Below are 11,589 nucleotides of genomic sequence, written 5' to 3' on the forward strand. Positions count from 1 at the left end.
AGGCAGAAGGTTGTGAGCTGATAAAGACGACAATTATCATGAGGCATCATCGTGACCTTGAGGCAGATGGGCAACACGGCAGGAGGCTGCAATGGTAAAAAGAAAAACAGGAGAAGACATAACTGGGAATGTGATTTCTGTGAGAACTGCAAACATTTCCAATAGATTTGTAAATGATAGGACAAATGATTTAAAACAGACCTCTTTGCACTTTTATTATGGTACTTTAATTATTTTCTCTGATTGAATTCCATCACGTCTGTGCAAAGAACCAATTTATTGCAAATATGTGGTTATATGCCAACCAAGCTCTTTAAGAAATGATTCCATCACCTTGTAAAATCTACGACATGGTTTCATAGAAATGCACGTGTTGTTTTTGTACTTGTGTGAATATGTGAGGGGAAGAGATGTATCCTACACTGACCGAGCTTTCAGCAGACATACTGCATTGTCTTTTGGGAGCAGTAAACGATATGAAGCTAAATTCTGGTCAAACAGTTTGACTCTCCAATTACCTTTTACTAGACGTTTGCACTACCCCATGCAAGGAGGTTAGGAAATGGTCAATCCAGAGCCGCCATGCTGCAGACTGTTGCCGATTATCAGACTCCCAGGGACTGCAGCGGGGTACCGAGTGTTGGAGAGGTCAGATTGCTTTTTCTGATGGTTATTAGCTTTTTGGTCTCCATCTGCACCAAGAATGACTGACTGCGACTCAGTAAGTATACACACTGTCTTACATCCTCCCATCTTCCCTGCCCTCCAGTCTGAGTGTGTCTGTCTCTCTGTCTCTCTCTATTCCTCACCCTCCCTGATTATTCTCTCTTTATTTCAGATCAGTGTGCTTTTTGGACGCCTATAATTGGCAATAAAAAAGACAAAGCGCTCTACCCACTCCGGTGAGGGTCATGTAAAAGAAAAAGCACCAAGGTCTATAATTGTGAAATATTTCCCCCCGCAGGGCCGGAGACTCTGGCAGCTCAGCCTGATAGTGCGCTTGTGAGGATGCACTCATTTAAAACAAACTCCTCTGGGGATGTACCTACATTGCTTGATCTATTACCACCAACACACATATAGCTGTTCGTACGCACAAACAGAAGCTACTGAGCACAGTTTCAGTGTCTGAAAATGAGGACTTTCCACGTAAGGAAAATAAGAAGAATTGTGTAGCACTTTCTGTAGCAGCTGATTGTGATGTGAGACTCTTGACGGAAGAAGAAGGGCATAAAAGAACACATTATATACCCCGTCACAATACATTGGCCAAAATTCCTATAGTTTGGGTCACTTATACTGGTATTTAAATGTTTGGACTTTATTTATGTGGACTGCAATTTATTTATTCCGGGTACACCCCGGACAAGTCGCCAGATCATCGTGGGGCAAGCTGACAATGCATGTAAAGAAAATAAGTGTTGAATACTTCATGCTTTCTGCCATTTTACGTAACATCAACCTTCACGCCATTGTCCCGTCATTGCAGATTTACTCACTTACAATGTCCTCAGCCTTACAAGTCTCAGCAAAATAATCAGCCACCACCACCACCTTGTCCCCAGACTCCACAGGGGGATTTAACGTTCTGCTGCTCAGAGTTGATTATAATTTCACTGGGGAGTCAACACACCAAAGACACTGACAGGAAAATCGTCACATATCATCTGCTGTAATAAAAAAGTTTGTAGTTATTTGTCTCTCTTGATTTATTGGCTATAAATCATTAGTTTTACCAACACGAATAAATTAATTAACTAAAATTCTGATGTGTTTCTCTAACAACAGCAGAAATCTGTTTTTAATGACATAATCAAGGTGAAGCACATCATATAGTGAACAAACAGGGCAGTTACAGTTTTGACATTCAATTCCATTAAACCTGCCCAGTGATGACAATCAAGTTTCAAAGTCATCCTGAGATGTTTGTTTTTTTGTGTTTGTGACCTTTTAACGATCTTTTAATGAAAGCCACGTAAATATATTTTATCTTTATTTATGTCTCACTTCCAATTATTCTTGTGACAAAGAATTATGTCTTTCATCGAAGCATGCGCAAAGAGTTCTGATAGGTAATGGCAAAGTGGCAATATAAACAGAGGAAACACAAATGTGAAAAAAATATGCTGCAATGAAACCAGAGAAAATTCATATCATAAATGATCATTCTTTGCAGCCGGAGGGAGCTCATATAAACTCAATTATTCTGGCAACAGCGGCAATAGAATATTAGAGATTCAAAGACTGCACAGAAGACGGCCTATATTTGAAGACGGAGGGAAATGTGGTGGGTGAAGAAACATTAAAATATGAAAATTTGATCTGTCTATACTGTATATCTGTCTATCTTTCATCTGTCTCTCCCCTCAACAGTTAAATGGTTATGGTAATGTCCTGATAGATGTCTTGATGTCAGATATCGGTGTTTCAACCTCAGCAGACTGGATCAGCTGAGTGAAGAGGAGCAACCATTTTGATTCAATATTATCATCAATATTTTTAAAAATGTTGTGATAGGTCAAAATATCAAAATATGTCAAAGCGACTTTAAATATTTAGAAAAGCGCTATATAAATAAATATTTATTAAACATACTACCCATGTAAAAGGCCTAACCAAATGGAAACACTCATCAACAGAGAATAATCTAGTTACAAGAATAACAAAAGTTATTGCTCATTTTGAGACACCGAGGTTTCATTGTGGCTGCTAGATAACATTGGCTGATGTTCATTAAACCACCGCCAGGGGACACTGTTATTCACGATCCCCGTTTACCAAAGATGATCGACGGCATACATGTCCCACCCACTCCATTTTATTATCCAATCAACTGTTACGTTGCTTTGTTGTCGTACGTGTGCTTACAGCGGAACTGAACGAACGGGAGGTTGTCCATTTGGCTAGAAACCGACACAACAAGGTAAATTAAAGAGCTCACAGTCGTATTTTAATTCGTTTTTATACGTATTTATGTGTATATCATTTCCCCCGGTTATTTATGCGCTGCAATAATGTGATTTAACTCTCTTGTAGGGCTGAAATTGAACTGAGGCCTAATATCGACGCTCAGTTGAAGCCTTGGTTGGCTTAGCTGTTAGCAAGCGGAGCTAGCATGACACGTTGGTTTAATGAGCATAGTTTATCTGGATGCGTTCTATGTGCATTTGTTTTCCTGTTAGTTCCGGGATTTAGCTATTGAATGATTATAAATACATGTAAATGCAGGGAGTTTGGCTTAGCAAACCTTAATGTAACGACATAGCTGGCTTGACACTTGCCTTTTTGATTAACACTTCTATTTAGAATCAGAATACTTTAATATTCCCAGTGGGAAATCATATAATGGAAGTATAATGAAACTATAATGAAGTACTGGAACCACCCCTTCAGGTTTGGGTTCAGGTAGGAGTGGCAATGGAATGTTAATTTAACTTTACGAGGCCAAGTTTGTCAAGATGGGAATACACTTTATGTAGCTTGGTGTGCATATTATTAGGAGTATTTTAACTCTCAAATGAAGGAGGTTAGGTTTAAGAAGCCACATCTCATCATCATACCTTGCCTGAGGGATTGCTGGATTTCTTCTCTTTTACTGAGTTTACATTGATTTGTTTTGGCTGAAGGATGTTGCTAAACTAATATGAGCATTTACTTTTGACCACTGCCACATTTTCTGAATGTGTTCTTTATGTACTTAATTATTTCCTAAATGTATACCTATGCTACCACATGCATTTAAGATTCTGTCTTAAGAGTAAGTGCTTTCACCTGCTATGAGATTGTAATACACTTGGTAAACTGTCTAATGTGTACATGTATTTGGCTCCTTAAAATGATAAGGCGTTTCCCAGTATCTTTGAATTTAAGTATTTTCCCAGACAGAAAGGTCTTTTCTCCCTTTAAATTCAATGGCGATGGACAGACCGATGTGATCCTCACATTTCACACAATCGGTCCTTTATTTGACTTCTTCGGAATTCCAGAAATGAAATGAGATTCCATCTTTCCCATAGGAATGGGCATTTTGAGCAAAAATACTAATTTCTCTACACTAATCTGCTATGAATTAAACTGCATTATTATTATATGATTCCTTTGGTCTTGCAGTAGCACCAAAGCTGTTGCTTCATGCAAGTCTGTGAGATGACGGCTGTTTGTTCAACGCGCCTAACATCAAAGGTTAGCCATAGACTATGATTGGTCCTTTTTCCACTACTGCTTTCCTTTGACTTGTGATGACAAAGTTTAGACAGACAGACTAAAATTTGTTTGAATCATTTTTTTACTCGGGTTTATTAAGATTATAGCTTTGGCATTATTTATTCTGAAATAAGTACATGCTAACTTTACACACTCGGCAGTTGTTTACTCGCCATTCTGAGTGGCTGACGTGGTTTTATATGTCTATAATTTAGTGACAATTCAGATATTTGAACCAGAACAGAATCAGAAAAGTCTTTGCTCAGAGTGTGTATCCAGACCCTGTTGCATTAATTTTAGGATCTGTCCTCGCATAAAAATACCAATCTGTTGTGACTGCAATACATTTGTGTATCTTCTGCGTATTCTGTGATGAAGTTCTTAAAATACGAGGGAGTGGGATAATTGTTCGCAAAACATCTTTTAGTTTGAACACATGATTAGAATTAATCCTGCTCCCGTTTTTTAATCATAAAACTTGATTGCAGTGATACAAGGTATCAGGAAATGTATCTTGTTTTGGTATTTTTATTATTAATTTTCTGCATTCTGAGTACCTGCTGGAGGTACAGGTAGATTCTTTATTTTATTCGGTAATTATTCTGCCGTTGCCTTCAGACATTGCATCATCTTTATGCAGAGAAAGGCTTTTGTTGAATATAAATTCCCTGCTTGGCATTCATTGCACTTCTTGCCTGTATTGTACTTCCTGGAGCAGCTCGTCATACGCTGTCTGAGAAGCTCTTTGGGTAATTTAAGGGTTAAATCCTTGGGTCAAGAGTACTTAGCTGTTTGATGATGGTAAATGAAAATGGGAGTATTTTTTGCTCAACTCTGTATCCTGACAAAGATACCAACGTGTAGTTCATTAGTAGAGCATATTCTTTTCTACATAATTGCTAAGCTAACATACCTTTCTTCCTCCTCTTTCCCCCGTTTCCCCCGGCGATAGATGGAGGTGGAGCAGCTCCTGTCTCTGTCAGGCTCAGCACTGGCCCAGGCTGTTAGCGCGCTGCTGGAGACCCCAGGCCTCTACGTCTTCTCTGACATCCTGGAGCTGCCTAATGTCAGAGAGGTAAACACTGAATCCCTTTTTTACTTTCTTAGTGAAGAGTAATGTGTATTTAAATTGCTCATATATTCAGAGGACTTTCAATCTAACCAAAAGAACGTGCAGCTATTATTTCCTCGCTTACAGGCTTTCTCTTGGAGGATGAATTGCCTCATTGGCCTTTTGTAGTTGAATTCATTTACATCCATGTAGAAAAGCAGAATTCTCTGCCTGCTATCATTTTTGTCCCCTTGGTGTTGACTGTGATCGGTCCACTTGCATTCTATTTCTTGCAAAAGACAGTTATCGGGTTGTCATTGGCTCGCATGGAAACGGTGATTGACTGTTTATTTTTTACATATTGAACATTTAGCTAAAGGCTGATCAGAAAGAATCAATGGAGACATTTGTGGATGAATGCCTCCCTCTGCTGCTTAATCCAGTCTGTGTGTTCTCTCGCTCAGCAGCGCTGTCCTCAGTCGCTCATTTTACATGTCGAGTCTCATTACTTCTGGCTTCCTGCCACACTTTTCTCTCTTCCCCTCGTGCTCCCTGGAAACCACAGCTGGAGAACGGCCCTCATGCACCTGTGTACCAGCTCCTCAACCTCTTTGCCTATGGAACCTACTGCGACTACAAAGGTACTTTCTCTGGCAGCTCGGTATAAATAAGTAAGAGGGCGGCCCTGCAACTCTTTTCATTATGAGCTACCGGTATGTTTCTTCGCTGCAAGGCAGACACCTTGACACGACAGCTTAAACTCCCTTACCTGAGCGGCAACAAGAAGCTTCTTCGCAGGCAGAGATGTTGGACTGCATGAATCTATGCAGCCTTTTTCCAAACACTCTTACTAGCTGATTCCACAGTGCAGCCCAAACTAATCTTTTGCGACTTAATTTGCTGTCTTTGTAGCACACTGGGAAGCTTCAACAAGAAATGCAGTATTAATTATGTCTAAATTTATACTGAGTACCAACCAATAGCCTGGTTTACGGTTCCCTTGTCTCTTGAGTCGCATCGACTGGGAGCAGATTTACGTTCATAGAGCGGTGTAATGGAGCACTAAGAGACGCTGTCAGTGCTGCCGTATGTCCCGTCACCGGGGGGACATGGAAGCAGGAGACAATCGCTTGAGACCGACTTCACGCCGGCTGTGTTCTCTGACTACTTAAACAGTTCATCCTCTCGCTGTAATATTACACTTCCAAGTGATGAGTAGCGCCACGATTATGTGCAGCCGTTTGACCCTCGGCAAGGTGACATTCACGCTCCGCTCCGAGTGTCGCATTCTTATTTCTAATTTGATGTTCTTTTCTGCCGCTGTAGAGCGAGCCGCCTCTCTTCCGGAGTTGACCCCCGCACAGAGAAACAAACTCCGCCATCTGTCCATCATCAGCCTGGCATCCAATCTCAAGGTTCTGATTTTGATCTTTGCTGTCCTCACAGAAAAGTGCAGATGGAACTGTAGTGTAGTATTTGTCTAAAAAATAGAACAAATTAATTTGTGTCATCATATTGCTGTAGGCTTCATAAAGCAAGATGTTAATAATTTATTAACGATTTGCATATGGCTTTGCTATTTTGTTGAAGTTTGTGCCAGAGTGGCTGTTGCTTCATTTCTTTTCTTTTATTAGGGCCTTTTTAATATCTTGGATATTCAAATTCTATCAGCATTTGAATGTTACAGTTTTGTTTTTGCATGTTTGGACCTGGTGTATTTGCATATACCGATTATGCAAGGCTAAAGCTACTAATATTATACCGCTTGGAGACTTCAGTCTTTAACTGCGTGTGATAAAACAAACTTTAGGCCGTGTCTGCTTATAAACCTCAGCAATACCTGCATCTTAATGCCTGTTTGTAGCCTGTGAATGTTGGTTTGCACCATTAATTTAGCATTGATAATAAACTGAAGAGAATAGGAATAAATAAATCTGTGTCTCCTCCTCCTCCTCCTCCCTCAGTGCCTGCCGTACTCGCTCCTCTTGCAGCAGCTCGAGCTGAAGAATGTGCGGGAGCTGGAGGACCTGCTGATTGAAGCCGTTTACTGTGACATCATCCAGGGTAAACTGGACCAGAGGAACCAGCAGGTGGAGGTGGACTGCAGCATGGGCCGTGACCTGGGTCCCAACGAGCTCCCAAACATAATCAACACACTGCAGGAGTGGTCAGTATTACCCCCGTGCGTCTGAGCAAAGCCCTCAGATTTATGTCTCAATTATCTGTTTTGCCGAGACCTGACAGTTCGACCTTCGACCTTCCTCCGCTGTCCTTTGTCTTGCAGGTGCACGGGGTGTGAGGCGGTGCTGTGTGGTATTGAGGAGCAGGTTTCAAGGGCAAACCAATACAGAGAGAGCCAGTTAAAGGTCAAAGTTCAAGTGGAAACAGAGGTCAGTCCTTCCTCCCCTCTGACTACAGTTCTCTTTCTCTTCTTCCAGAGAGTCCAGTAAATGTGACTGCTTGATTTCTTTTTATTCTTCCTCTTCATTCTCACTTACTCTGTGTACCTGGTCTAATGGAAGGGCAGGACAAAATTCACAGTCCTTGTTTTCAGGAAATTGGCATGCAAGGTGACACTGAAAGCACTAAATGGGCCATAACCGTTGTAAAGGCTCCATTTTATTTTTGATTTTGATTTTACCTGAGAATAATAAGTCTCATTTTAGCTTCGAATAAACTTTTCAAAACACGTTTCATAGACTGTGGAGTATGTCTTCCGTCGTCAAGGGATTTTATAATGGACCATTATGATATGACAAATTACAGCAAAACAAAACCCGCTGAAGCGTTCATATGAGGAACGCACAAATGTTTTATTTGAAGAGTTGAACCAATCCTTCATCTCGTCTCTTATTCATCCTTCTTTTTAAATGTCTCTTAGCTTTACTTATTCCTTCTTTACTCTCCCCCCCCCCCCCACCCTCAGGTCTCAAACCTACAGAAAACGCTAAAGGCCAGCGCCGCCTCGCCATCATCAGGCCCCGCCCCTGCCGGAGCCGCCACCAATCAGGACGCAGACCAGCCGGCAGAGCCACGAGACCCCGCATCCTCTCAGGAACCCCGACAACCAGGCAAAAAAAGTTCAAAGGTGAAAGGGTGAGTAGAGCTCCTCACCTTTTTAATCCGATGTCTGTGAGAACCTGCAGAGAAGGAGGCGACCGGGTAGCGTTCAGATGGATGGCGTTCTCTCATGCAGGCAAACCACCAGGAGTTGGCACACAAAGGAGATTTGGTCATTTCAGAAACGCAGCATCTAAAATATATTAAGTCATGTAGAATAAATTACCCGAATAATGTTTTATTCCATATTGCTGCCACAGTTTTTAATCAATTTGACGCTTTTCCTTTTATTTCCAGCATGTAACTTTAATTTTTGTGCCTGCTTTTGTTCTGCAAAGCACTTTATTCACATTTGTGGTTTTTGAAAGGTGCTTCATAAATTAGAATTTTACAGAGTGATAACCAGGACACTAAATTGAAGCCATTAGTCCAATGTTCTCGTGGAGTGCAAAGTTAATTCAGCAGAGAACCTGCTGTGTTTCCCTTTTTTTTTTTTCCACTAAAATGCCAGCTGCTAGTCTTAGTGGTGTTTGTGTGCGAGCACATCCGCATAAAGCCGCTTTATTAAACACGTCTGTGTTTTGCGGTGCCGCTCTAACCCTGTTATCAGTGATTTTTCTCCTCTGCCTCCATTCGGCCCAATTGCCGATGGACAATTCCGCATCTGTCCTGGATTGCAAAATGTCACTGGATACACAAAAGCCCCGTGTGCTCCCGTTTTGAAAAAGCTGTTTATCCCTCCGGTGATCTTAAGAGATGCTTTGCTCTTCTGCTGTTTATGTTGTCACTGCCTAACAGAAAGCAGCAATTATTTTCTGGTCGCCTGTCACATTTTGCCGAAGCACGGATCCCTGTAATTTCCATCAACGGCATGGCTTTTCACTCAAATGAAGATCCACTTAATGTTTTGGAATCCAAATGAATGATAACTTACCATTCCGCCTCAAACTGAAATGAATTTTTGTCACCATTTCGGAGGACAGAAGAAGTGTGGCTGATTGTGCTGCAGCTATGATTAGAAAAAGAGTTCTTTGTACAGTTTTTTTTTTATGCCTGAATAGTGGCGTTAAAGCCAGACTTCTGGAACCAGATACTGGTTTAACATTGCAATTGGAAAGTAAACACGTACCTTAAGATCATCTTAACAAATTCAAAAACCAGTGTACCAATGCAAGTGTTATTTGTGGTTTCCCCCCGCTCAGGCTGCGTGGCAGTGGCAAGATCTGGTCCAAGTCCAACTGAAGACAAGAGACTGAGATGTGGAGACAAGAGCACTGATAGACACTCTCACTGATTAACTATTACACGGACAAACGGATACGATGTGACCGATGTTCCGGGGACGCCCTCGTCACACACACTCGCCGCAATGAAAAACCAGGAGGCTCCGAGGGAACTTCTCATCAAATTCCCACATGACCGACTCAGAAGCTCGCTTTGGTTGATGGAAATGACGGGCGCGACATCTTCGTCGTGCAGTTTCTTAGTAGCCTGACGGGCGGTCTATTAGTACCCACCTATCAGCAACACACATTGACACAGCACTTGTATCACATCCAGGTTGGGGCAATCTGCAAGTAGGAGTCAGTTGCCTTTGACCAGAAACCGGATCAGTGTATTTGGCGCGCGTGTGTGTGTGTGTGTGTGTGTGTGTGTGTGTATGTGTGTATCCCACTTGGTTGAAAAAATGTTTTTGCTTTGTTGTTTTTTCGGTTTTAGATTAATTCTATGTTGCTTTGTAATTTTTCTCTCTGCTGAGATAAGTGTATAAAATCTGAATCTAACTTGTTGGGGAAATAAAGCAAAGCCCTGCGTTTATTCTGACCGTCTCGTTAATGTCGCTGTCGCTTCTTTATTAAATGCACTTCAAAGTGCGTCTCTGGAGGGTGCACAGCTAAATGTTAAATCGCAGAAGGGGGGAGGGGGCTACCATTAGGAGGTCAAGCCTTTAATTAGGGCACATCCCCAAAGAGCCTAATGCATTATAGAGCTGAGCCCCCCCCCTCCCTGTACACAGCCAGCAATGGCGACACACAAACCAACTGCATTCATATTTCATGTGTTGCCCAGAGCTTGTATTTCAATGGCAACTCCCCCCCCCCCCCCGTTGAAATTGTCAGCCATTTTCTCTCGTACCTCTAGCTTTCAGTTCAAATCCCCTTTGTCCGAATCAATCGTTCCACCCTGTTCTCTGCCGCGTTCCACGTTCCGTCCTGCGTGGAACAAACAGGACCAGCAGCAATACTGGGAGAAAGTGTTCGTGTTTCTCTCCACCCCCCCTTCCCTCCCTCCAACTCTATAAATAGTTGTGTTAATTTCAGTCGGCGTGATTGAGCCTGATTGGTTGTTTTTAACCAGACTGGGGCTGTGGATTCTAACAGCTGTACACCTCCCAGTGTGTTTGCTTGTGAAAAAGGGCAGGGGGGGGTAGCTGGCATATGAATATGACAGTTGTCGGGCATTTTCATGATAGGTGTGACTTCGAGCATTCAAACCCAACTTCTGCTTTGCTGTTTGTCATTTGTCCACCATTGTTCCAGATTGCTGCAGCATCTGCTGGTCGTTGCTTCATAACTAGATGGTCATTAAAACTCCCAAGTGGAACAAAGCCAATCAATGACTCCGATCAGTGAAACGCCCAGAGGAGCTGGCATTTCTCTACTTGCGCCCCGCCTTTGATTTCTATTGACATTTGTTTGAAAAACTGCGCACAGAGGACTTAACGCTCGTGCTTAACATCCTGCTAATCTCTCTGAAGGGAGCGGAATCCATATGAGGTGAGGAGATAAGGAAAAGCTTCACACGCTGGCTTATTCTTCCTTTTCAGCTGCTCATTGGTTAAAAAAAAAAAAAACATGATTGGCACATGCTGATCATTTTAATGCCAAGCCCGTGGTTCAAAATCAATGCAAGGCGGCGGACTAAACTGCACGGTAGAAGCTTTGTCGTTCCCATAATAAAGCGTTGGAGATCGCACAGCTCCCGGGGGAATCCGTCCAACGTGCTCAGAAATAAACAAGACGTGGAGCTGCCAGTTTTGAGGCTTTATTTAACTGCTGTGGTACAGAAAGACCAACATTCTACAGGAATGCGACTAAACCTCACAAGACTGGGTATCTGGAGAATTCCGAGGAGTCACGCGTGCCCAGCAGCACGACGTCTAAAGTGGGGGGGGAACGCGTGCGAGTCGAGGGTTCACGTCTTCAAAGACACTTAGAAAAGTTGCCAAACACAAACTGACATTTGGCTTTAAAAGGTTTCTGTAAGATATCACC

At 42.2% G+C, this 11,589-nt stretch overlaps 1 protein-coding gene across 1 annotated transcript; it reads left to right on the forward strand.

Annotated features, from left to right (window-relative positions):
- The first annotated feature begins 2,877 nt into the window (after positions 1 to 2,877).
- LOC137915781 (COP9 signalosome complex subunit 7a-like) lies at positions 2,878 to 10,132 on the forward strand. The gene is made up of 9 exons (XM_068758900.1): positions 2,878 to 2,923; positions 4,111 to 4,182; positions 5,156 to 5,278; positions 5,820 to 5,895; positions 6,581 to 6,669; positions 7,219 to 7,421; positions 7,539 to 7,644; positions 8,181 to 8,350; positions 9,517 to 10,132. Exons 2-9 carry the CDS (start codon positions 4,132 to 4,134, stop codon positions 9,554 to 9,556), a joined length of 858 nt encoding a protein of 285 aa, XP_068615001.1. The 5' UTR covers positions 2,878 to 2,923; positions 4,111 to 4,131; the 3' UTR covers positions 9,557 to 10,132.
- Positions 10,133 to 11,589: the final 1,457 nt, after the last annotated feature.

The sequence above is a fragment of the Brachionichthys hirsutus genome, unplaced genomic scaffold (genome assembly GCF_040956055.1).
Source record: "Brachionichthys hirsutus isolate HB-005 unplaced genomic scaffold, CSIRO-AGI_Bhir_v1 contig_764, whole genome shotgun sequence".
Classification (NCBI taxonomy): Eukaryota; Metazoa; Chordata; class Actinopteri; order Lophiiformes; family Brachionichthyidae; genus Brachionichthys; species Brachionichthys hirsutus.

Excerpts from the sequence above, each read along its gene's own strand:
- LOC137915781 (XM_068758900.1), top strand. The coding sequence starts at position 4,132 with ATGCAAGTCTGTGAGATGACGGCTGTTTGTTCAACGCGCCTAACATCA. Across the intron at positions 6,670-7,218 it reads GCCTGGCATCCAATCTCAAG|TGCCTGCCGTACTCGCTCCT; the intron begins GTTCTGATTTTG and ends CTCCTCCCTCAG. Across the intron at positions 7,422-7,538 it reads ATCAACACACTGCAGGAGTG|GTGCACGGGGTGTGAGGCGG; the intron begins GTCAGTATTACC and ends TTTGTCTTGCAG.